The sequence below is a fragment of the Pelophylax lessonae genome, assembly GCF_965119305.1.
Source record: "Pelophylax lessonae genome assembly, chromosome: 1".
Lineage (NCBI taxonomy): Eukaryota > Metazoa > Chordata > Amphibia > Anura > Ranidae > Pelophylax > Pelophylax lessonae.
The window spans coordinates 706,064,840-706,092,339 of NC_138768.1; the positions used below are offsets into that span (position 1 = coordinate 706,064,840).

General features: G+C 41.9%; 1 protein-coding gene across 1 annotated transcript in view; it reads right to left on the minus strand.

The window, feature by feature from the left end:
• VEGFC (vascular endothelial growth factor C) overlaps positions 1 to 27,500 on the minus strand; it is a 230,284-nt gene that overhangs the window by 60,993 nt on the left and 141,791 nt on the right. Inside the window, exon 2 of the mRNA XM_082261991.1 lies at positions 973 to 1,174. Within this exon, the coding sequence (XP_082118117.1) occupies positions 973 to 1,174 (202 nt within the window). The remainder of the gene's footprint in view (positions 1 to 972; positions 1,175 to 27,500) is intronic.

Genomic DNA, 27,500 nt, shown 5'->3' on the forward strand with positions numbered 1-27,500 from the left:
GCTTTCTTTGATGGAGGGGGGGTACTAATTTTTATTGGCCTTGGCAAGAATACTGTCCCTTGCCCTGTCCCCTCTCATAGCCTCCTGGGAGATGTCACCTGTACCAGAAGGCTGCAGGACCATTCACAAAGAGCCACAGGAGCTCGTGCATACGCAGTGTGGAGATGACTGTGGTTCCTCAGGGAACCACAGCAGGTTCCAGTATCCAAGATGGCAGCTTCTGTGACATGCAGTGGTAGGAAGAACCAGCTGCAATAGGACAGCACTGGAACCCAGAAACTAATAAGTACCTGATTTTTGAAAGTCACTAGCTACAGTATTTGTAGCTGTTGATTTTTTTTTTTTTATCAAACCGAAGTTCCCCTTTTAGGTTTAATTCACTTTAACCCCTTCATTACTAGCTTTTCTTATAGGCCTTCTTTAATGCATACATTTTAATTAGATGACTAGCAGGCTAATTCAGTAATGCAATGAACAAAGCAAAGCTGATGTGGGCCATGCAGTAACTCAGAGCAACTAGTTTTTGGAAAGATCATTGAAAATCAATTCTGATTGGCTGCTGTGGCCGCACTGCAATTTTCCTTATGGGAGCCCATATGTGCAGCAGACTCTATCTGCTTTATTGTAGAATTATATTTATATGACAAGGCAGGGCTTATTTATATTGATTAGCAAGTTAACAGTTGTCATTGTCATGTCACAGTGATCAGCAGGTGGGATCCAGTGGTATTGGATCCTAGGCCTGTCAGCACAGTTGTAGTTGTGATTTACTGCTTGATCGTGGTAGAGGAAATGCACACTTGTTTATGTTGTTTCTTCCACAGGCCTCTGTGTGCAGCAAAGCACAACATGCAGTGCATTTATGATCACGTGAGACAAGGAAAATATTCCATACAGCGTATACTCATTTCTGTTGTGCTATATTTATATGACAGGACTGATACCACTTTAACTATCCTCTGTCACACTTACTTTTCCAGATATCAGCATTGTAATTGTAATGTGCAGCTGCAAATTTAACACTATCATCTCTTCTAGAATCAAAGCCGGATTGTCCTCCTTGCCTTAATTGACACTTGAACATCTTCCACGATTCGGGGTAAAGCAGTGTCATAAGTTCATCCACGCTGGACACGGCCCGAAGCTGCTCCTCCAGTTCCTTGCCGTGATGATCCTTTAAGAAAAATAAAAAAAGTAAGTTTGATTTTATGCTAGATTATAACAGTATGCATATTTTACAAAATATTGGTAAATTCTCAGAAATAGCTGTTTATAGACCAGTTTAAATTTTTTGGTGGTAAACTGGAGGTCGAAAAGGCATTTATACAAAAAACATGAAACATTATTTACTGACACTTCATGATTTCTACCTCTCGGAAAAGTGTACTGCCAGCAAGGACATTGTGTGCTACATTAAATATACACATAGTTTGTACAATTAAATGCCTAGAAATGCACCAGTTTGCTAAATAGACAAGGTCTAACACATTCCTCTGTCATTATTCAGATCAGTGTTGCCAACCTACCAGATTAAAATGTACTGACATAACACCAAAAATTTACTGACACAGCCAAGTTTTTACTGGCATTTCCAAAAATTAAAAAACTACAGTTTTAGGTGCAAATTTCAGTATATAGGCTACAAAGAAATACAATATGCAATTAGCAATGTGATTTAAGGTAGATATTAGGGCAAAAAACATATTTCTTATTTTATTTTCAATATAGTAAGTAGCTCAGGGACAGGACTCAGGAGGGCAAGAAATTAGAATGGTCAGGCACACACACATGAAATTGACTCTCACAGTGACACTGACAGTAGTGTGCAGCAGCACAGATGATGACACCTCACCGACATGACACGTCCCCTCCTGAGTCACAGTGACAGTCTCTCTCCACGCCAGGTGGTCCCTTCAGTCCATTCCAGTCTAAACAGCCCTGACAGTCTCGCTCCCGGCTTGCCTTGCAGATTCTCACACGGGGCTCCGGCCACTTTGCTTGGCTCCCTTGCACCATGACATCACAGGACATGCTCTGGCACTGCCAGATCCCCCCCCCCCCCACTAGTGCCACCCGAACACACTGTGGCAAGCACTTGGATGGTCTTAGCCAGCCCTGGACCAGAACTGCGCAGGCGTCACAGCCATATTTTTAACTGGCAACTGGCAGGAGAAAAGTGCCCATTCTTTTACTCAGTGCCAGTAAAAATACTGATGGTTGGCAACACTGATCCAGATCAGTGTTACAGTGTAATAGGAAATGGATTGTGGATGTAATCAATTAGAAGAACTATTTGCAGTTTCTAAGCACAGAGCCCAAAACCATGGGCAGATAATTAAGGGATACTTTCAGTTTGATCATTGTAAGTTAATTATGCCATTTCTTCCTCATCAAAGTAAACATTAAATGTCAGAACAGAGATTTAGACAGCAGATTTTCATTGCCCGACCAGACACTGCTCCGATTACCATACCATACCGTCTGACTTGATGCAGATAGACACACGCTGAGGAATTCACAAAGAGATTTGTAGACATACAGTACTTTAGAATTCCCTTGCTTCTCCTCAATGTGGGTGACAGATTCAGGTGCTGTCAGGAACAGGTCCATAAATCTGTCACATTGAGGAGGGCGGCAATGAGGCTGGAGTGTCCATTTTACTGACATTCCATTCTCAAACTACAACGTTTCTGATGATACACTGATGATTAATTAGCAATGGCAATGTCATTTCAAGAAAGTTATTCTATAGGCAAATTTTCAATATTTTAAAAATAACAAACATGTTATACTTACCTGCTCTGATCAAAGGTTTTGCACAGAGCAGCCCTGATCCTGCTCTTCCCGGGTCCCTTGCCAGAATTCTTGGCTACTCCCCCACCGAGTGCCCCCACAGCAAGCCGCCGTGGCACTCGTGTCACTCCCTCACGCCCCTCTTGAAATGAATTGGAAGCACCTACAAAGCGACTGAAAAGCACAGCAAAAGTGCTCAGCATTTTTTGGCCATTTTTTAAGTGCCTTGGTGTTAAAAGAGCTCTTAAAGTAAAAACAAATCTTCAGCTTTTAGAACCACTTTAAAGCAATTTTTACATTGTAAAACATCATAAAAAAAAACCTATAAACTGATCAATAATATATGTATCGTACAGATAAAGAATATATGCCAAAAGGATGTATTGGCCACATACAGGATCAGGATTTGAAGAAATAGCAGTGTTTCAAAGTGCAATTGTTCTTAGGATACTTTATGTGAAGGATACCATTAATGTCATGTTGAATGTTGATGGCTGTAGAAGGATGAATCAAAGATTTATAAGGTCATCTATACCAGTGGTCCTCAACCCTGGCCTACAGGGCCCACTAACAGACCAGATTTGCAAGATAACTGAAATACATCCCAGATGATATCATTTGCTGCTCAGTGATTGCAGTACTCTAGTCTGCATCTCCCCAAGGTAATACTTAAAATCTGGCCTGTTAGTGGGCCCTGGGACCGGAGTTGAGGACCACTGATCTATACGATCCAGTAGGAGACTGCAGCTTAGATTTATCAAGTGTCCATGTATCTGCTTCTGACTATCATGGATGATGATTTTCAGCAACAGTATCTGTAACGGGTCTTTTTTTTTGATCGGGAAGTCTAAGTTTTCCTTCTGGACCGTGACATTTATTCTCTAGGATATATCTGTATGATATGTATATTATTGGTCAGTTTATATGTTTTTGTCTTAGGATGTTTTTATTTTATTATTTTTTTAGGTACTTATATAGCGCCATCAATTTATGCAGCGATCTACATATATATTGTACGTTTATATCAGTCCCTGCCCTCAAGCAGCTTGCAACCTATGGTCCCTAACTCACATTCATACATACACATACTAGGGCCTATTTAGATAGGAGTCAATTGTCTTACCAGCATGTCTTTGGAGTGTGGGAGAAAACCAGTGTACCCAAAGGAACCCCACGCAGGCACAGTGAGAACATGCAAACTCCAGGCAGGTATTGTCGTGGTTGGGATTTACCATAATGCTGCTAGGCAGAAGTGCTAACCACTTAGCCAATGTGCTGCCTGTTTTTTATATAATATAAGGGTCAGCTAGGGTGAAGAATTGTTTTTACCTGGTATACCTATGATTTTAATACGTGTCTTATGTCTATATATTAAAATGTACAAATGTTTTTCTTTATTTAGAGTTTATTTTTTTCCCCCTCTACTCCTGAAGAAGTGGTATGAATTGCGAAACATGCAGAGCATATTATCTTAAATGAAGTCTGTAGGTTTACTGTATTGGGGTTATGTTATATTTGCTCATATTATGAGTATCTGTATACTTTTCCGGCTGTAGGAGAACACACTTCAGACTATGAGGGGTCATTTTGTATATTTTAACTGTTTGTTATATGGTTTTATATTAATGTTTGTAACAAAACAAGATTTTATTATTCAAAACAGTGTTATTCTCAATGGGGTATGAGGAAAGTATATTGTTCTTTTTGCCTGTGTTTCTTAAAGGATTAGTGAATTGGACGTGGTATGCATTATGAATGAATCTGAGGATAAACAAAGCCATTTATACCAGCTCCTAGAGGCTGCTGCTTTGTGTGTTAAAAACAACTGAACTGACAGATGGCCAGAACCACAGCAGTCTGATAGGGTACGATGCCCAGAACCACAGCAGTCTGACAGGGTATGATGCCCAGAACCAAAGCAGTCTGATAGGGTACGATGCCCAGAACCGCAGTAATCTGATAGGGTACGATGCCCAGAACCACAGCAGTCTGATAGGGTAAGATGGCCAGAATCACAGCAGTCTGACCGGATAGGATAGCAAGAACCACAGAAGTCTGATAGGATAACATGGCCAGAACTACAGCAGTCTGACAGGGGAAGATAGTCAGAACCGCAACAGTCTGACAGGGTAAGATGGAGAGAACTGCAGCAGTCTGATAGGGTAAGATGGCCAGAACCGCAACAGTCTGATAGGGTAAGATGGCCAGAACTGCAGTAGTCTGACAGAATAAAATAGCGAGAAACAAACAAAACAAAACAAACAGAACCACAGCAGTCTGATAGGGTAGGATGCCCAGAACCGCAGCAGTCTGACAGGGTAAGATGCCCAGAACCGCAGCAGTCTGATAGGGTACGATGCCCAGAACCACAGCAGTCTGATAGGGTAAGATGGCCAGAATCACAGCAGTCTGACGGTAGGATAGCCAGAACCACAGAAGTCTGATAGGATAGCATGGCCAGAACTATAGCAGTCAGCCAGGGTAAGATGCCCAGAACCGCAGCAGTCTGATAGGGTACGATGCCCAGAACCACAGCAGTCTGATAGGGTAAGATGGCCAGAATTACAGCAGTCTGATGGTAGGATAGCCAGAACCACAGAAGTCTGATAGGATAGCATGGCCAGAACTATAGCAGTCTGACAGGGGAAGATAGTCAGAACCGCAACAGTCTGACAGGGTAAGATGGCCAGAACCGCAACAGTCTGATAGGATAAGATGGCCAAAACCGCAGCAGTCTGACAGGGTAAGATGGCCAGAACTGCAGCAATCTGATAGGGTTAGATGGCCAGAACTGCAGCAGTCTGATAGGGTAAGATGGTCAGAACCACAGCAGTCTGATAGGGTAAGATGGCCAGAACTGCATCAGTCTGAGAGGGTAAGATGGCCAGAACTGCAGCAGTCTGACACGGTATGATGCCCAGAACCGCAGCAGTCTGACAGGGGAAGATGGCCGGAACCACAGCAGTGTGACAAGGGAAGGTGGCCGGGAATGTAGCAGCCTAATGGGGAAGAAGACTGAGAGTGGGAGGTGACTGGGATAGCAGCAGTCTAACAGGGTTAGATGGCCAGGATTGAAGCAGTAAAGGGAAGAAGTGGTAATGGATGGCAGCTTCTGCATAATGCAAAGAAAAGAGCAACACCGCTCAGGCTCAATCAGCTGTACTCTGCAATCCAGTTGGGTGCTCACCTCGGTTCGCCACCGTGAAAGAATTTGTAGAAAAAGAAATAGGTTGCACTCCATCATGGAATAACGTTTCATGAATTTATTGAAGTATCGTCATGCCAAACATCCAAACAGACAGGAACTGTTAACGTTTCACACGTGTCTCCGTGCTTGTTCACAACAAACCTCTGCGGCAGGATACAGACTCTTAAAGGATGCACTCAAGATCGGGCCACACCTCACAGAACCTGTGTCCCATCGCCACTGATTAGCAAATGATCATGTCATTAAAAATGATTTTACAAAACAACCAAATGTTGTTATGTAATAAAAAAAAATAGACTACCCCAGTTGAAGTCTCTTCAGACGAAATGCGTCGGATCCTGTGAGTCTACTCCACCAAATTGCGCCACTAGAAACCTTTTGTGATCAAAACATTGTCTATTCAAACCACTTGCAAATTACTGGAAGCATGTAAGTGTTCTACTTTGTATTAAATTGTACCGTTGATGGTCTTACGCTATGAGGAGTTCTTTGTTTTCTTGGGCACCTATGTATTGGCCTAATTGATATTCAGAGGAGATGACGACAGCTATGGTTATTACTTCTCTTCCTGTATGACTCTTCTCCGCTGGTAGTAGAGTCCATTTGCTTTGGTAAGCGTTCTTGACTCTCTTTGGTGACGGTGCACTCAGGGTGTCCAGTTTCAGAACATGAGCTTCCTTTGGATACTGACTTTTATTCAGAGCACTTCTGTTGCTGATTGATGACCTTACCCAGTTACTTTTTATAATTTATTTATGAAGCGTTTTTCATTATTGCCAGTTTGCACATGCATATTTTTGCATAAATATTTTTGCACTTTAACCATTTTAGTTTTTTGCACATTATATGGTTGCATATTTGTTGATTACTTGCACTTTTGTTACACTGCACTTTTGTATTTATTACACCGACAGTTACTTCATATATATTTAGACTGTATATAGTATGCTTAGTATAACCTTTTAGTGAGCATTCTCAAAATTTAGTTTGATTTAGCTTAAGCCAAAAATGTTTCAACCAAACTATCCTATTATTTATAATTATTTGCTAAATCGATACTCTATATTTAGCCAAATTCCCAAAGACTTACTACTGAGCCAAGTAGAGAAGGCATGTGAGCAACTGCATGTGCCTATGTAGGGATGAACTAGTAAGCAAGCAACATTCTCACAGGTAAGAGGGTGTACACTAGCTAATAGGAAACCTTAGATTGACTTCAGTGAATCAGGCCTTGTGAGTTACTTTGAACTGAAGATTGACAGACAAAAAATGATTAGCCATAAGAGCCCTGACAGAATGCAGAGTGATAATGACAGCAGCAGCCGAGATATCTCATAAGAAAAAATGACTGCGTTAATGACTCATGTCATCATGTGGTAAACTCATCTTAAGAACCGTAAGTCAATGAAGAAACTAAGCCAAGAGGGGAAAGAACTTTTTGTCAGAAAGTCACATTTTTCTCCATATAAATCTTTAACACTCCAAACAACCACGAAGTTGGATGCAAAGTATTACCAGCTATGCCCAGATTTAACACTCATCCCAGCTCTTCATGTGCATGGCAAGTTTTCAAACTATACCCCAAAACATGTTCAACATACATTACTTGCCAAGAATTATACAATTTGTGCTATTTTTAAAGCACCGTAAAACAATCATGGCAGCTTGTAGATTCCAGATGTTTTTTCTCAACAAATAAAGCTGTGTGCTTCAAGCTATTGTTTTGAGACATTAATCCGCTCGTGAAAAAAAAAAAAAAGACATGAAATCTACATAGACGTTGATAGCTTTGGTCGAAATTGTAGTTGTTTCACTTATCTTCCACAAGCCTTTCTCTCTGCAAGTACTGTAGGGTCACAATTCCTATTTCCTTGGCAAATGCCCATTGCGAGGTTGATGCTAATAATGCGTGTCATGTTTTGTGATGCCATTGCTGGAAAAATGGCACCGTTTAATAACTCTTCTTGAAATATTACAAAATCATGTATAATATTTCTATCAGTGTTTATAAAGGCTAATGCAATGTGTCATTGGGATAGCAATAATAAACAAGTCTGTTATGTCATCAGCCTGCTGATTTCAAGCTGTTGCCTTCTTTTAAAATATAAATATTATTTTGTTAAATAAAAAGAATTTTAATTACCACAGGCAATTCTTGCAAAGGACATCTAATACAGGGGGAGGATGCATGCCGCAGGACAGATGCAGGGTCGTGTCTTCAGGGGTGGTAAAACGTTGCTGACCACAACTACATTCACAGGGGAGTCTAAGATTTTTACAGCTGGGTCTCAGACTTAGATATATTAATAGTAGGCTCTTTTTATTACTGTTGTGACAGGTTCTCTTAAAGGTTATGCGTAAATAGCTTCCAGACACTACAATACGACTTATACTTGGGGTTCAACTGCCAAATTAGTCACACTGCTCTCCTGTATGATTGTGCAGTGTGGAGAAAGGAAAGAAAACAAGTGCTCTGAGAAGTAGGCTTACAGGGGTGGGATAAATGCTAATAGGAGCAAAAATCAAAGGGCTCTATTATAGTTCATGTAATGGGAAACTTACATGGCCGTTAGTGGGTGAAGGGTATTCAGGTATAAAATAAAAACAATTTCCCAAAAAGAAGTCACTGTGTGGAGAATTAAAAGTTCAATACTGCTGCAAAGGCTGGCTCCGAGACACAGGGAAGTCAATTCTGTGGGTAGATACAATGGAAGACAAACACAGAGCGCCTCTAATTACAGTATTTAATAGAATGATGTGAACACAATAGTATAAACTCACATGGTAATAGACATTGGTAGGCTATGACAGCTCCAGCGGTACATAAGACAGAAGATGTTGATCCAAAAGGTCCCAGAGAGATGAAAGTCTGTAGCCGGTACAGTGTTCTCCGTCGACGGAAAGAAGCTGGCCGAAGGATCTTCCGTCTTCCGGGTTCGGCTAGTGTCCAGGGACCAGGTTGGAATGCAGCGCACGCTATGTGACGTCCCTGGAGCTGGTGGTGACACGACGCGTTTCAGAGCTCGCGCAAGGCTCACAGTGGGCGTGCGCGTTTTTTTTTCAAGTGTAAGATCTTGCGCGAGCTCTGAAACGCATCGTGTCACCACCAGCTTCAGTGATGTCACGCAGTGTACGCTGCGTTCCCACCTGGTCCCTGGACACTAGCCAAACCGGAATACGGAAGATCCTTTGGCCAGCTTCTTCCCGTCGACGGAGAACACTGTACCGGCTACAGACTTTCATCTCTCTGGGACCTTTTGGATCAACATCTTCTCCCTTATGTACCTCCGGAGCTGTCATAGCCTACCAATGTCTATTACCATGTGAGTTTATACTATTGTGTTCACATCATTCTATTAAATACTGCACTTAGAGGCGCTCTGTGTTTGTCTTCCAGTGCAGTGTGGAGAAGGTGTGTAAATTGCAAGTTTGTCTGAACGGAATTATAAATACTTTAGTAGGTAAAGCAGCAAGCATTGATTTTAGTGAAATTAGCTGTTTGCTGTTTTAGATTTCAGCAGTTTTTTATTTTTTTTAAAGCCTAACTCCATGTTTGCACATTATCGCAACACATGGGCCTATAGTGAATCTCTGGCTAGGCTATGGACAATTATTTACATATTTTTAACAGTAAATGAGATTTAAAACAAGCCCCCACTGACCTACAGCTGTAGGCCTTCCACTACGTACAGCTAGAGCAATTTGCAAAGCTCACAATCAATGATAATAGTTCAACTCTAGCTCTGAATCAGCTGGGAATGTTTAAATAGTTACTCTTGCCTATGATTAGGCTGGCCATACATTATTCAATTTTCTTATTCAATTTCCTTTAGATTTACCTTCAACTATGTAGTGAAAGGGCTTGCCTGATTGCATATGAATTGAAAGTGTTTAGGTTTGACCTCATATTATATAGTTTTGGTAAATCTAAAGGAAAACTATAGAAGGAAATTGTATGCCCAGCCTTACTGACAAACATGGTAGTGCAAAAATTAAAAACTGCCACAGATAGCTTGAAATTAATTTGATTCCTGCTAAACTGGTTGAAATTAAATTTGTGGTTGGCCCTGTTGGCATCACCCAGCTCAACAAAAGTCAATTTACGGAACCTGGTGGAAAATTGTCAGCCAATCTAATGCAGTTGGGTATTCTGACAAAGGAAACAATTGACATTTAGCACATTATAGGGCGGACCTATGTGCATAAAGTGAGATGAATGGCAGCCCTCAGGGCCTGGCTGGAGTCTGGACCGAGGCTACCATTCATCTCACTTGATGCACTTAGGTCTTCTTCATAATAATGTCTCAGCTGTGAACACCTTCCACAGGCAAGCAGTGGCAAGAGGAATACAGAGAGAGGGGGAATGTGTCAGGCTCTGCATTCCTCTTGCCATGGCTTGTCTGTGTTGTGACTGTTCATCCCCCTTTTTTTTTTTTGTAAAGTGCTGCAGAAACTGTTGGCACAACATAAATCCTGTATAATAATAATAATAATAATAATAATGAATAATAATCTAGAATTGCAAGTGGTTGCAATAGTTTTTTTTTGTTGCAAGTCACACTATAATGCACATATGCCACATTTTGTCCAGTTTTTTTGTTTGGTCAATCATTCCAAGCCAATAAACACATTTTGTATCCTTTTCAGTGCAGCATTTATTTTAAGCTGTCTTTTGATAACAGCAAAATATCAACACATATTAATGTTCTCAATGTCTCTTTCTCCTTCTGTTACAGTGACTAAGCAGGCTCTACTAAGAACATCTGCAATAAGTAAAACTTTCCCTGGACAGAAGCGGATGTCAAAATCATACATTTGCAGCAGAAGAAGCAATGCCAATAAGCTGCTTTCCTTGCTGTTTCTGAAGCATTACATGCGACACCACTGTTTCATGTAGGTTCAAGTATTTCAAGGTAGCTGTATCTACAATAGCCTCTTCAATAGCTTAAAGCGGAGTTCCGGCCTGGAGGGTCAATTTGAGCTACAAATACCCCCGGGACAGTCAGGACTAGTACATTCTATAATGGGTAGCCTCTTAACTGTCCCGGGTCGCACTTACCTGTAAGAAGAAATACTTACCTTGAAAATTCTTCTCCAGCGCTGCCATCTCAGGTGTGGGCAGCTGAAGCCGCAGCGTCCCTTTTTTTGTCCTCTTCCATGACGTCGGAGTCCTACAATGCACTGCACCGGCCCCGCTCGTCACTTTCGGTGCAGACGCAGCATCCCTGCACAGCTTCTGGGCATGCCCAGAAGCTGTTTAGCAGTAAATGCCGCGCCTGCACCGGAAGTGACGAGCGGGGCCGGTGCAGGCGCATTGATTCCTGGGAGCGATGACGTTCAGCTCCCAGGAATCATCGCAAACTGGAAGTGACGGAGCGGGCTGCGGCTGCAGAGGGAGGAAGTAGAAGGAAGGTGAGTATATTTTCTTCTATTATAAGGTAAGTGACCAAAAAAAAATAAAAATCGGCACTATCCATTTATCTTTCAGGTTTCCCTTTAGCAAGCGGATGGCCCAAAATCAATTTTTTCGATTTTGAGGCCGGAACTCCGCTTTAAGGCCCCATTTACACCTGATCATCACCTGAGTGACGATGTCACGTCACTTTTTTTGTGTGTTTTTGTGGCGTGGTTTTGAAGCAGCACCATTCATTTTGAAAAGGTCTCCCTCAGCTCCAAAAACAGGCCAAAGAAGCTTATGTACCAAATTTTGGCACTGAGTCAGGAGTGCTTGGCGTTGAACGACTTTTGTGCGTTTTGTTGCAAAACAATTGTGGCAAAATCACACTGCATTTGGGGTGCTATAAAGAATTAATGACACTAAAAGCGATTTGCACATTTTGTCGGTGGCAATTCTGTCCACGATTCCAATATTCTCAGGTGTGAATGGGACCTGAATGTTCTATGTTTGTCCATTCCCAGAGAACATCTTAATGTGTTAACTGTCCCAAAGAGTCATACATATCAGCTAGATACTTACAGAATTTGAGAAGGTAATTAACTATACCCAGGAATCGCATAACTACCCGAACAGCTGTAGGAGCAGACAATTATTGTGCAGTTCCCACTTTTTCTGGATCTACTTTCAAACCAAATAAAATCTGCAGATGTTCAATGTATGGAGCTTCAGTCATTTTCATTTGGAATGTACAGAAGTTTAGCTTGATTTGCTTTTTCTACGTCTGTCTAAGAATTATATCATATTCTGATCATGATCTTTCTTTGCCCATTCCATGTCATCTCCTTCCTTGATTTAGCTTTTGTTGAAAAACTTCTGGAGCAGGACTTGCTCCCATGGGAAGTCTAAGACATCGATATTGCCCAAATGGAGTTGAAAATGTTGATTGCTCATCTAGTTTCACATGCCAGAATCTTTTACATCTAAGAAGATTCTAGTTTTGACAAATGTGGCAAAATCTCTTCTAGTGTAGGTATGTTGTAATGGTTTATTTTCAGGGCTTTATTTTGTGGTTTGGGGTCCATGCATATTTTTAGCTTGCCTAATGGTTTATTTACTGTTACCAAACTGCTTATCCAGCCTGTGGTTCTATGTACTGGTGTCATAATACATTTGGCCTGTGGATCCATTAGTTCAGAGGTTTCCAAACTTTCTAAACAAAGGGCCAGTTTACTGTCCTCAGACTTTATTAGGGCCGGACCATTGGGAGAAGAAAATGACCTATCATTAGTGGAAGTAGATTATGTCTCAGGCTTGGTGGTCAGTGGAAATAAAAAAATTACATAGCATCTGTGGTCAGTAGGAGGAGGGATAGTGCACCATCATTGGTTTTAAGTGGAGAAATAGCTCTCCATCTTTGCTGTCAGTAGAAAGAATAATGCCCATCATTTATATTAGTTAGAGAATAGTGACATATTGTTGGTGTAAATGGAAGGAAAAATGCCCCATTGTTGATGTCAGTGAGAGGAATCATTTCCCACTGATGGTGTCAGTGGAAGGAATGGTGCCAGATTGTTGGTGTCAGTGGGAGGACTAGTACCCCATAGGAACAGTGCCCCAAGGGCCAGGAAAAAGCAAAGAAGGGGCTGCATCCAGCCCACAGGCCGCAGGTTGGAGAGCACTGCTTTAGCTCATCTTTTAGTAGTTATATAAAAGATACAGGCATTCTTTTTTTTTGGCAATCTAGTATACTCTGTTGCTGAAACGATTTTCAGTTTGTACGTGGCTTCCAGGCACCCATCACCTTCGAAGATATCTGCATGTGCTTGTATAGCTTGGAAACCCAAATTGCTCTGAGCCTTTTATTTTGACATTTTAATTCTCTTGGAGATTTTAACTACCGGAATGTTATGAGCCTGATTCCAAAAATGGAATATTACCACCATCAATTACCACAGTCTGAAACTTTTTTTTTCCAAGGGATCCTTAATGTCAGTACCCATGGATTTCAGAGTGCTTTCATTGTACATTATGAGCACATGATTGTAAGTCTGAATCGTTACTTTCTATATTAAATATAGTGTAAGAAATAACACTGCACCCTGCTTCGCAATCACATCAAAACCTAGTGGGTCTGTCAACCAGCAAGAAGTTTGCAGAAAGCTTTTTTGTATCATTAGCTATCTGATGCCTTATTATATTTGGAATGCTGTAGGTGAGCAGTCCTTGATACAGACAGTGTGTGTTCGAGGCCATGCACTTGCATGTCTGTCAAATTATTACAAGCAGCTGTGTCTGTGCAACTGCTGTGTCTCCATACACTTACATGGGTTGCCTGCATGCAGGACATGGTGGCATTAGCACCCATGTGAATGAGCCTTAGTCCACATGGAGCTGCAAAATGATCCTCCTTGCCACAGACTCTGAGTATTTGACCATATTCTGGACTTTGCTCTTTGTCTTCCTTTTTCCACAGTAATTACACTGAACTTTTATTCAGTGCTATGTGTGCCCTTTTTTCTTGTTATTAAAAAGAGTAACAATACCGAGTACAGTAAACCCCCGCTCCATCGCGGTTCAGTTTTTGCGGTCCCGGTATATTGCGTTTTTTTTTGTAATGTTATTTTACTATATAAATCATTATAATTGAAATATTTGTGTGTTTTCCATAGCTCTTGCTATGTCTCTCAGTATCTTTTATGTGTTTAAATGAGTTTCTATTGTTTTAAAAGTGTGTTTAAAGACCTTAAAATGCTTTTACATGTACAGTGACAGTAAAAAAAACATGCCTACAATGCATTTTAATAGGGTTTTTCTATTTCGTGGATTTTCACTTTTCGCGGCTGGGTCCGGAACGTAACCCCCACAATGGAGGGGGGTTTACAGTATATCAGTCATTCAAAAACATAATAAATGGCTTTAAATGTTACTAAACCCACAACACTAAAACCAGTCTGTATATGCAGCAAAGCATGCTTGTTACATTCACCATGGAACCTAAGGGGTTAATCCTCTGCATTGTGTCATCATTACACAATCCAGAAAAAATATCAGATAACAAAAGTACATAGAAATAGTCTGCATCAAAGAAATAGATTTCAAACCAGAACCAAAATTCTGTTGTAATGCTAGTATCCATCAGAATGATTCTTACTAAAGAATAAACCGAAAAACGACAAAGAAGAGACAAGACAGAAATTAAAAGAAGAGAAAAGTAAGAGAGCAAGAAATGGACCTGGATACACTAAACCGCTCATAAGTTAGGTAACAATCAATTGGTTAAGGAGACCTGTATGCATTGGTCTCAAGGTTCTCAGACTTCATCAAATTGCTGAACTGCATCATATAGAAAACTAGCAATCTTTCATGAGTCATAATCCATGATATTTTTGGAAGAAGGATACCAAATACATTTTCCAGAGTTTAGCAATTGCTATTTTGGCTGCTAATAATATAAAATTATGGGGTACATTGTCAACAAGCTCATTAGGAAAGGCATGTGAGGTATCTGTGGTATAGGCAACCCCCCAAGCAAATATACCATTCCGAAATCCTCTAAATTTAGGACACAATCAAATGAAATACAAAAAAACTATCAGCGCAAACCTATTATATGTGATAAAATAACTCAACACCAATTCACTGTGCATAAATCAGGTGTGTGAACTTATAAATCAATAGTGGTGTCCGGCAGCATGCACCAATCTTTTTAAATTTAAATTTAAATTTAAATCTTAAATTTAGGACACCCCAACCAAATTTGATCCATAGCACCTAAGAGGTCACAGTCCCTGAAACACAATAGAGAGGAGGCAAGTGGGGACTAGATACCATCTTGTTAGCACTTTGAGTTCGGTTTTGATCAAGGTGACATTTAAAATTCCTTTAAAAGAATATTGATGAAAACAATGCCATTGTGCTAGATCGATATCAATAGAAAGATCTTTGTTCCAATTTGCCACATATGAAAATCTGTTCAGGGAACTGATTAACAGCCCATAATCCATAGACATACCTCCATTCTGACCCAAACCTTAGGAACATCATTTGTTATAGGCTGTAAGCTTCAGAGAAGCAAAGAGATCAGATCAAAAGTGTAAGTAATGAGAAATTTAAAAAAATCAGAAGATGTTAGACGGGGGGCATTCCTAGGTTGTCTTTACAATGCTGCAGTATGAAAAAAATGTAGGGTTAAAAAAATGTCCAAATTCTTTATAACCCTTTGTTCAGCCACCACTGAAACACTTTGGCATCTATACCCGGTGGGAAAGTGGGATTGTTAAAGTTAGAACCAATGGGCAAAATTAAGACGTAAGGTTCTTGTTTTGTTGCAGCTTGTCTTATATTGATAAGAAATGGGAGGAAGTTGGGGCAACTATGGGTGGCCTCTGCCTCGGCTACTGCCACTTTAAATAGTCTAAGGTGTAACGGGAAACCGTCTGTCTTTTCATTTTCACCCATATAGGTTTCCCCCTCTAAAAATATACTGCTGATAACTGTGCCAATTGAGCATCTTGATAATATAGTAAGAGGTTGGGCAACCGAAGCCCACCATGGGATCCAGAGGCAAAAAGTATATTTTTTGATAATCTGTGGCCTTTACTACCCTAAAAGAAATGTGCCAGTTTGAACTAAACTTTTAGGAAATCAGAGTGTGGAACTGCAGCAGGTAAGCAAGGTAATTTTAATCATCTTAATTCTACCTATTCAGTATAGATCAAATGTGGAACAAAGCTGCAAATCTATTTCTCATTCAAAAAGCACTTTCTGATCATCTCAGATCAGATCCCACTGACACCAATGAAATTTTAAGCTCTATGTAAGAGGGGGATTTTTTTCAACTGACCACAAATATCAGGAGCATTCTTCCCACTGGCCATCATACTAATGTGCTATGAGCTGTAGATATAGTAATTATTAACAGGGGATCACTGAGACTGAAAAGTTATTTCAAAGTTTCCTCCATATTTAAAGATTTAGAAAGGGTGATCTACACTCATATGGTGACTTTTTACACATTGTAAAGCAGCAGCGTGGTTCACATTATACACTATATCTCTCTGTACGGAAATCTGTTCAATGTGCAGCTGTATACAAGTGACAGATACTTTTAAGGGAGATTTGCATCCATTCACTTGACTAAGTAAGAGTGTATGTGAATAATTTGAATTCAGAGTTTTTAATGCGGTGTGGAATCTAAACCATGTGTGTTGCAGAATTGCTGACTTTTGTGGTCAGTGTAAGTAAATAATGAAAGTAACAGTTATTCTAGTGCAAAATAACAAAAAGTTTCTGAAATCAAACAAACCACTATGAGCAGCAGCTTACAAGCAATGTTCTCTTAAAAGTAGACTACACGGAATTTCCAGTTGCTATAGCTTGGATATATGAGTAAGCTCACACAACAGGTAGCTCTACCCTGATTTCTTAAAGGAGATGTACAGCCGTTCGTTCTGCACTCCTGTGACCCATTTTCAGCAGAGAGCGGTCTGAAGTCCGCTCTTCGCTGACGTCACAGAAGTCGGTCCAGGCACACGTCATCACGACCACAGAATTGGGATCTGCCAAGTCCCTGGACCGACACCCGACTCACCCTCTCAACGAGCCGTTGAGAGCCTGACCTGGCCACTCCCCGTCCCTCTACAGCTCAGCGCTCCTAAGAGTGAGGAGGAGGCAGAGTGGAGAGCTGCTAACTGACAGTCAGCAGCTCTCTGCTCGGGGAGCTGTCAGAATCGAGCGATCAGCGACATTAGATCGCTCGGTTCTCAGTGCAGAGGCGTCGGAGGACAGATGCAGCATCGAACCAATGCTACATCCACCTAGGTAAGTATAAATGGGGAGAACATTAAAAGCCATATTTCTCCTTTAAAAATAAGAGCTTTTTTAATCAAGCCATGGTATTTAAATCAAATCAACTTACTGTAGTGTAAAGACTAACAAAACCTGATCTAAATGGATTCTGCTTGGTTAGTTACTATAGGTTACAGCACAACACAGCTCTTTGCTCCAGCAGTATACTGGACCAATGGTCACAAAAGATAATACGATATCAGAAAATTGCTTTTTTTGACTGACAGTTCCTTTGGGGAATAACTGCATTTACCACAGGATAGCACAAGGTCATCTTGGGTGGAATCTATTAAAAGAGTAACTCAAGTGATATTAAACCCTCAGTTTTTAAGCACTTTCAGCAGATTATTTAATGACTAAAGTATATAGCTTCTTTCTCTTTTATTCTTTGCCAATGTTCCTGTTTAAGCTGATACCATGGCCACTGTCCTAGCATCCTATGGGGCCACTGTTGCATGCAGGGACTAGGCTTGTGTCTTCCTAAACTTTGAGCAATAATAGAAACACACAGACACCAGCCTAGAATGGCAAGAGACTACTCTTGTCGGAATGGCAAGAGACTTCACCTCTCTTCTCCAAGCTAAAAGACTGATTCCATACTGCACTGTTAACTCTTTCCTGTTATGTTTAGGGAACCAGCACTGAAAGTACAGGAGTCAGTAATATTGAAAGATCTCAATTGCAAGTGCCAGAGTAAGAATTTTACCAAACACTTTATCTATTATTGAGGTCCTCAAGGTAGGCCTGAAGTTAAACCACCACCTCCGATAGAGCCTTATGGTCTTTACTGAGATCTGAATAGGCCAAGTGTAGTTTGTTTCAAGCATGCCTGTTCTGTTGTCCAAAGCCACCAGTTCCTGAGAGAGAACTGTGGCGGATTTATTAAGTTCCATTTGGAACTTGTGGGCCATCTTCTCATATATTGCAGCTAGGCTGTCATCAAGGTCTGCTTTAGTTCGGTGAACTGCGTACTTACTGTCAGCTGAATGTGCTGAAGAGGCTGCGGCGTCAGGAGCACTTGTCTGTGTTGGTTCGGACTGGGCACCATCTTTGGGCATTTTCGTCTTATCCCAACCCCAGAGAGGATAGGTCCTTAGGGATCTCTGAGTGGGCTTTTTTCACTGGCTCTTAGGCATCGCTATGCATTAGATCTTCAACCAGGGGTGCGTGAAGAAAAAGGAGTATCATGAAGGCTATGTGACCCTGGGGAGTCGTTGGAAGTCACTGCTGCCCACAGAGCTCTGGTGACCATCTTCTGTCCAGCTTCGCGCCGCACATGCACCCCCCCACTTTTTACCAAATAATTTACTAGGGAATGTTAACTTAATTGTGCTCACTGTCAACTAAAAAACACTGAGGGTTTATTATTTCTTTAACAAAGGAGCATGCTTGTAAGCCTTATACAGGGCGATATTATTATACAATTTAACAAAGATCTTAAAAACCTGAATGGCATTCTAGATACAAGTACAACTAACCTGGACCAATAAGAATGGGAGATACCAAGTAAAATGTTGGAAAATCAATTTCAACAGACAGCCCTTGTAATAAATACAAACATTTTTTTTTAGGGTATAGGGTACTACAATCTACACTATATGATATCTGCTATTGAGCAAAGCATAATCCAAAACAGATACTGATCCTTCCAAAACCATACACGACTGCAAAATATAAGCTATTATTTGTCTGCCCTCGCTCTTGGTTAATAATTATATAATACATTTTTTAGTAAGGTATCCATTAAAGTGAACCTGTTTTCACTTGTCCTATACTAATGCAAAGCAGACACTTGAAGTAGTATGGCCTATCTTCCATGGCAGCCCAAAAGCCTGATGAACTCTGAAATACAACATCAACCACAGTTTCTATAACCACTTCAGCCCCAAAAGGTTTACCCCCTCATGGCCAGGCCATTTTTTTGCGATATAACACTGCGTTACTTTAACTGACGGTTATACAACACTACCCAAATAAAATTGTCATTTTCTTTCCCACAAATATAGCTTTCTTTTGGTGGTATTTGCTCAACTCTGCGGTTTTTATTTGTTGCGCTATAAACAAAAAAAGACCGACAATTTTGGGAAAAAAAAAACATACCCAATACATTTTTTAAAAAAAATCTAATTTCTTCATCACTTTAAGCCAATATGTATTCTGCCACATATTTTTGGTAAACAAAAATCTCAATAAGCATATATTTATCGGTTTGCACAAAAGGTATAGCGTCTACCATCTATGAAAAATATTTATGGAATTTTTATTTATTTATTTTATTTTTTTACTAGTAATGGCGGCAATCAGCGATTTTTAGCAGGAATGTGACTTTGAGGCGGACAAATCGGCCACCTGACACTTTTGACACTTTTTGGGGACTAGTGACATTATTACAGTGATCAGTGCTAAAAACAAATGCACTGTCACTGTATTAATGACACTGGCAGGGATGGGGTTAACATCAGGGGCGATCAAAGGATTAAGTGTGTTCGTAGGGAGTGCTTTCTAACTGTGTGGAGGATGATTTGACTGGAGGAAGACAGAGATCTGTATTCCTGCTTGGCAGGAACTCAAGATCTCCATCTTCCCCTCTCACAGAACGGCGGTCTGCCTTGAGAACAATCGGCGGTCTGCCGGAGAAAGATCGGCGGGTCCCAGCAGACATCGCATTCGCCTTAACCGCTGAATGGCTCCTGCTGTGTCCAATCCCAGCTGAAGCAGGTCACCGGCAGCGCATGCACTGGTCACGTAAAGGTATGTGATTGCGCACAGAAGGGCTGCCCTGCTGCAGTATATCTGCGTGGGGTGGTCCCTAAGGAGTTAAAGAAGGCTGACCCATCACTTCCTTCTTGCTTCATTATTGGTCTATTCATATGACAGAATGTCTAAATGACATTGAGTAAAACATAGCAGGTGGGAGGGGGTAAGTACAATACAACCGGTTGCAAATTTCATACATGAACAAAGTACATCTCACTTTAAGGTGTACTAACCTGAATCCAAAGCACAGAGTGTGGCTTCTCTCTGATCTGTCCTCTCTCTGCTAACTGCATGACTCACTCCTATTAGATTAAGCCAACACCATGGCCTCCCATGACACAGCCTACCCCCCCTCCAGCACACAGCAAATGACTCATATCCTCAGCTCTATGTTTCCCTGAGCCTGTGAAGTAGGGTGGTGTATCACTTTCCTCGGATCAGCTCTCAGATTACACTTAGCTCTGTGCTAAGCTCTGCAGTGTGTGTGAGACGTCCGATCCTGCTGCCATGAAAAAATGCTTTCATCACTTTCGTTCATTATTCAGAAAATAATCTATACAATCAAAGGGCAGTGGATATTTAAAGTAATAATAAAGTCACAATTTTTTGATTAAAATAAAAAAGACGTTATACTTACATGAAAATGTACAATTATATTGCACAGAGTGGTCCCTTACCTCTTCTTTGTTGGTACCCTGCTAGCACTCTCTGCTCCCCCTCTCTATCAAGTGCTCCCATAGCAAGTTATGTGCTATGGGGGAATGCTCTGGAGCCGGGCTGTGTGAATCTATAAACACACACAGAGTGGCCCGGCCACACCCTCTACCACCTCCTCACAGGAATTGACTGACAGCAGCAGGAGCCTTTGGCTCCCGATGCTCTCATCGAAGCTTGTGAATCCAGGAAGAGAGTGGGGCTGCCGACAGGGACAGTGCTGGATCATCAGTGGTGTGAGGAAAGTGTTTGGGGGGGCAGAACAAGTAGTGTGACTTTTTTTTATCCTAATGCAGGAAATGCATTAAGATGGACAAAAAATGTTTGCCTTTAGAACTACTTTAAAAATATATGCAGCTTTGAAAAAAAGTGTTTATTATTTTTTTCTATATCTGTATGCCATTTGGGCCCCCTTAGAAGCGTAGATGAAAAACTCCCAGTTAGCAATTTCCACATCCTTCCCTGTAGCTAGGACCTGAAAACCGTTGTTTAACCACTTGCCTTCTGTGCACTTAAACACCCTTCCCATCCAGGCCAATTTTCAGCTTTCAGCACTCTCACACTTTGAATGACAATTGCGAGGTCATGCTACACTGTACCCATATGACATTTTTATCATTTTTTTCACACAAATAGAGCTTTCTTTTGGTGGTATTTAATCATCTCTGGGTTTTTTATTTTTTACAAAAAAAAAGAAAAAAGACAGAAAATTTTGAAAAAAAAAAAAAGTTTTTCTTATTTTCTGCGAGTAAATTTTGAAAATAAATTTTTCTCCCTCACTGATGTGCGCTGATGAGGCGGCACTGATGGGCACTGATAGGCTGCACTTATGGGCACTGATAGGCTGCACTTATGGGCACTGATGAGGTGGCACTTATGGGCACTGATGAGGTGGCACTTATGGGCACTGATGAGGAGGTACTAATATGCCGCACTGATGAGCACTGATAGGCGGCACTGATAGGTGGCACTGATAGGCGGCACTGATAGGCGGCACTGATAGGTGGCACTGCTGGGCACTGAGAGGTGGCACTGCTGGGTACTGAGAGGTGGCACTGCTGGGCACTGAGAGGTGGCACTGACGGGTGGCACTGATGGGCACTGATAGGCGGCACTGATGGACACTAACGGGTGGCACTGATGGACACTGACGGGTGGCACTGATGAGCACTGATGGGCGGCACTGATGAGCACTGATGGGCAGCACCATCAGTGCCCACACTCAGTGCCCATAGTGCTACCAGTCAGTGCTCATCAGTGCCTAGATGAGCAGGCACTGATGGGCACTGACTGGCAGCACTATGGGCACTGATTGTGGGCATTGATGGGGGCACTGATGGCGGGCACTGTGGGCACTGATGGGAGGGCAATGTGTGTGTTTTTTTTACCTTCAGTAATCAGGGCACTGGTGATCAGTGCCCTGATTACATGTCTCTGTGTCCCCAGCGGCTGTCGGCTCCCCCTCCTTCCTCACACTGCAGTGTCTGTGTGAGGAAGGAGCGCCGGCGATGAGAGATGATCTCATATGTTTACATATGAGATCATCTCTCATTGGACGGCTTGATCACGTGGTGAATGGCCGCTGTGATTGGCCATTCACCACGATCTGTGATCGGCCGTGTCCCTTGGACACGGCCGACACAGATTCTCCCCGCTGCGCGCTCGCAGGAGCGCGCGGGGGGGCGTGTCACTGGAGGCCGTTTAAAAACGGCCTCCCGAAAATTAGAGTCCGCGCTGCAGCCGTATATAGGCTGTAGCGCGGATGTGAGGAGGTTAAGGCAAGTAGTGCACATTAGGTGCGGTCATGTGCACTGCTCTATGGACACTATTAATCTCATAGTCCCATCATCCTGCTCAGGAGCAAGCAAGAGGGGGAGGGGGGGGGGGACAAAAAAGAGGTGTAACACTGTTACAACTTAATATCAATCAAAATATAAACATGGCAAAAATGAAATAAACAAATGGCCAGTCTCTCTTATGTCTTTGTTTAATAATAAACTTTTGTAAATGCTGCTGCTAGACTAATACACCTTACCAAATGATCAGTGACTGTTGCCCCTCTCTGCCAATCTCTTCACTGGCTTCCCCTACCCCACTGTATGAAAATCAAAATACTAACCACAACATACAAGGCCATTTACAACATCGCCCCCAGCTACATGACCAACCTTATCTGCAGATATCGCCCAAATGCTTCTCCCAACACCTCCTGCTCTCTATAGCTCTTTTATTACTTCCTTCCATGCTTGCATCCAGTACTTCTCCAGAGCCTCTCCCATCCTCTGGAACTCCCTGCCCCAGTAGGTCCGGTCAGCCTCTACCCTGTCTGCCTTTAGGCAACCCTTTAAAACTCACTTATTCAGGGAAGCTTACCTGACCTCCACCTAAGAACTGTACCTGAGTCACCTCCTTTAGATCATCCCCGAAGCTATTTCCTATTGTACCCCCTCCCCCTCCCTTTGGACTATAAGCTCCAGGAGCAGGGCCCTCCTATTCCTAGTGTATTGAACTGTATTGCAATTGTACTATCCCCCTCTACATTGTAAAGTGCATCCCAAACTGTTGGCGCAATATTAATCCTGTAAAATATTAATATTAATAATATGTGCTAAAATGCAACCACTTCACTTTCTGTGACTAACCACCACCAGTTGTGCTCTCACCATAAATATATGATGACCCTTTAATAATGAAAGGTCATAAAGCATCTGTGTCCCCTTTAAATGGGATCCTTTTTCCACCAGGGCCTCTCTTTCTCCACTGCTCAGATTCACAGGTATGGTCCTTTTATTTGGTGTCCTCTGCCAATAGTGTCCTCTACTCACCACTCCTTCAAACCATAGTATCACCACAAAAAGAACAAACCCGCTATAGTGATTTACCATAAAATAAAACATTTATTTCTGACTCAACATTAAAATAGCAGTCACACTATAAGGTGAACAAATGTGCACCCAAAGATACAGAATAGAACCAAAAAGGGCAATATTCTGGCTAGTAATTTAAGTACCATACTGTCTGTATGGAAGTGAAGCATGATAATGTCATCCAAGGCCCCAGCCTAACACGTTTTGTCACAAGGACATGTGACTTCCTCAAGAAATATCTCAGCAAGAGAGCAAGCTGTGTTCCTAACTACAGTGAGACCATGGACAATAAGCATACTGCACCTAACCTCTCTTACCCACTCCTGAGATGGGATATGGACTATGGGATTTGTAATGTGTATGGAGCAGTGGGTGGCTACGTTCCTACATACAGTGAGACCATGGACAATAAACATACTGTACCTAACCCTTGTTACCCGCTCCTGAGATGGGCTCTGGACTATGGGATTTGTAATGTGTATGGAGTAGTGGGTGGCTAAGTTCCTACATACAGTGAGACCATGGACAATAAACATACTGTACCTAACCTTTCTTACCCACTCCCGAGATGGGCTATGGGATTTATAATGTGTATGGAGCAGTGGGTGGCTACGTTCCTACATACAGTGAGACCATGGACAATAAACATACTGTACCTAACCCTTGTTACCCGCTCCTGAGATAGGCTCTGGACTATGGGATTTGTAATGTGTATGGAGCAGTGGGTGGCTACATTCCTACATGCAGTGAGACCATGGACAATAAACATACTGTACCTTACCCTTCTTACCCGCTCCCGAGATGGGCTATGGACTATGGGATTTGTAATGTGTATGGAGCAGTGGGTGGCTACTTTCCTACATACAGTGAGACTATGGACAATAAACATACTGTACCTAACCTTTCTTACCCACTCCCGAGATGGGCTTTGGATTATGGGATTTGTAATTTGTATAGAGCAGTGGGTGGCTACGTTCCTACATACAGTGAGACCATGGACAATAAGCATACTGCACCTAACCTCTCTTAACCGCTCCTGAGATGGGCTATGGACTATGAGATTTGTAATGTGTATGGAGCAGTGGGTGGGTACATTCCTACATACAGTGAGACCATGGACAATAAACATACTGTACCTAACCTTTCTTACCCACTCCCGAGATGGGCTATGGACTATGGGATTTGTAATGTGTATGGAGCAGTGGGTGGCTACGTTTCTTCATACAGTGAGACCATGGACAATAAACATACTGTACCTAACCTTTCTTACCCACTCCCGAGATGGGCTATGGACTATGGGATTTGTAATGTGTATGGAGTAGTGGGTGGCTAAGTTCCTACATACAGTGAGACCATGGACAATAAACATACTGTACCTAACCTTTCATACCCACTCCCGAGATGGACTATGGACTTTGGGATTTGTAACGTGTATGGAGCAGTGGGTGGCTACGTTCCTACATACAGTGAGACCATGGACAATAAGCATACTGCACCTAACCTCTCTTAACCGCTCCTGAGATGGGCTATGGACTATGGGATTTGTAATGTTTATGGAGCAGTGGGTGGCTACGTTCCTACATACAGTGAGACCATGGACAATAAACATACTGTACCTAACCTCTCTTACCCGCTCCTGAGATGGGCTATGGACTATGGGATTTGTAATGTGTATGGAGCAGTGGGTGGGTACATTCCTACATACAGTGAGACCATGGACAATAAACATACTGTACCTAACCTTTCTTACCCACTCCGAGATGGGCTATGGACTATGGGATTTGTAATGTGTATGGAGCAGTGGGTGGCTACGTTTCTTCATACAGTGAGACCATGGACAATAAACATACTGTACCTAACCTTTCTTACCCACTCCCGAGATGGGCTATGGACTATGGGATTTGTAATGTGTATGGAGTAGTGGGTGGCTAAGTTCCTACATACAGTGAGACCATGGACAATAAACATACTGTACCTAACCTTTCATACCCACTCCCGAGATGGACTATGGACTATGGGATTTGTAACGTGTATGGAGCAGTGGGTGGCTACGTTCCTACATACAGTGAGACCATGGACAATAAACATACTGTACCTAACCTCTCTTACCCGCTCCTGAGATGGGCTATGGTCTATGGGATTTGTAATGTGTATGGAGCAGTGGGTGGCTACGTTCCTACATACAGTGAGACCATGGACAATAAACATACTGTACCTAACCTTTCTTACCCGCTCCCGAGATGAGCTTTGGACTATGGGATTTGTAATGTGTATGGAGCAGTGGGTGGCTACATTCCTACATACAGTGAGACCATGGACAATAAACATACTGCACATAACCTTTCTTACCAGCTCCCGAGATGGGCTTTGGACTATGGGATTTGTAATGTGTATGGAGCAGTGGGTAGCTACGTTCTTACATACAGTGAGACCATGGACAATAAACATACTGTACCTAACCTTTATTACCCGCCCCCGAGATGGGCTTTGGACTATGGGATTTGTAATGTGTATGGAGCAGTGGGTAGCTACGTTCCTACATACAGTGAGACCATGGACAATAAACATACTGTACCTAACCTTTCATACCCACTCCCGAAATGGACTATGGGATTTGTAACGTGTATGGAGCAGTGGGTGGCTACATTCCTACATACAGTTAGACCATGGCCAATAAACATACTGCACATAACCTCTCTTACCCGCTCCTGAGATGGGCTATGGACTATGGGATTTGTAATGTGTATGGAGCAGTGGGTGGCTACATTCCTACATGCAGTGAGACCATGGACAATAAACATACTGTACCTAACCTCTCTTCCCCGCTCCTGAGAATGGCTATGGACTATGGGATTTGTAATGTGTATGGAGCAGTGGGTGGCTACATTCCTACATACAGTGAGACCATAGACAATAAACATACTGCACATAACCTCTCTTACCCGCTCCTGAGATGGGCTATGGACTATGGGATTTGTAATGTGTATGGAGCAGTGGGTGGCTACATTACTACATACAGTGAGACCATGGACAATAAACATACTGTACCTAACCTTTCTTACCCACTCCCGAGATGGGCTATGGACTATGGGATTTGTAATGTGTATGGAGCAGTGGGTGGCTACGTTCCTACATACAGTGAGACCATGGACAATAAGCATACTGCACCTAACCTCTCTTAACCGCTCCTAAGAAGGGGCTATGGACTATGGGATTTGTAATGTGTATGGAGCAGTGGGTGGCTACGTTCCTACATACAGTGAGACCATGGACAATAAACATACTGCACCTAACCTCTCTTAACCGCTCCTAAGAAGGGGCTATGGACTATGGGATTTGTAATGTGTATGGAGCAGTGGGTGGCTACGTTCCTACATACAGTGAGACCATGGACAATAAGCATACTGCACCTAACCTCTCTTAACCGCTCCTGAGATGGGCTATGGACTATGGGATTTGTAATGTGTATGGAGCAGTGGGTGGCTACGTTCCTATATATAGTGAGACCCCGGAGAACGAATGTAGCCACTCTCTAACCGGAAGTTAGATCTCTTTAACAAAAAAAAAAAGGATTTGGAGATTTGGAGGAGGCTGAGAGCAATAGAAGGTTCTTTTTTTTTTTTACGTTCTTTTTTTAGTTAAGAATATGTACTTGAAAAGAACTGTTTTTTTTCTGGAGCTTAGTGTCTTTTTTAGTAATACTATTGCTTGGCAAAACACAGGTTCTCAGTCTACAGTACATACTTTAATAAGAAGTGTGAATAGTTACATGTTTCCATTACCAATTCGTCTCACTAATTCTTTACAAATGATACATTACATTGATTATTTTCTTAGTTAAATGTTTAAAAGTTCTCAATGTTTTCAGTATAGTTAAAAATATGTGTACAATGTTTATCTAAGACAAACTGAAATA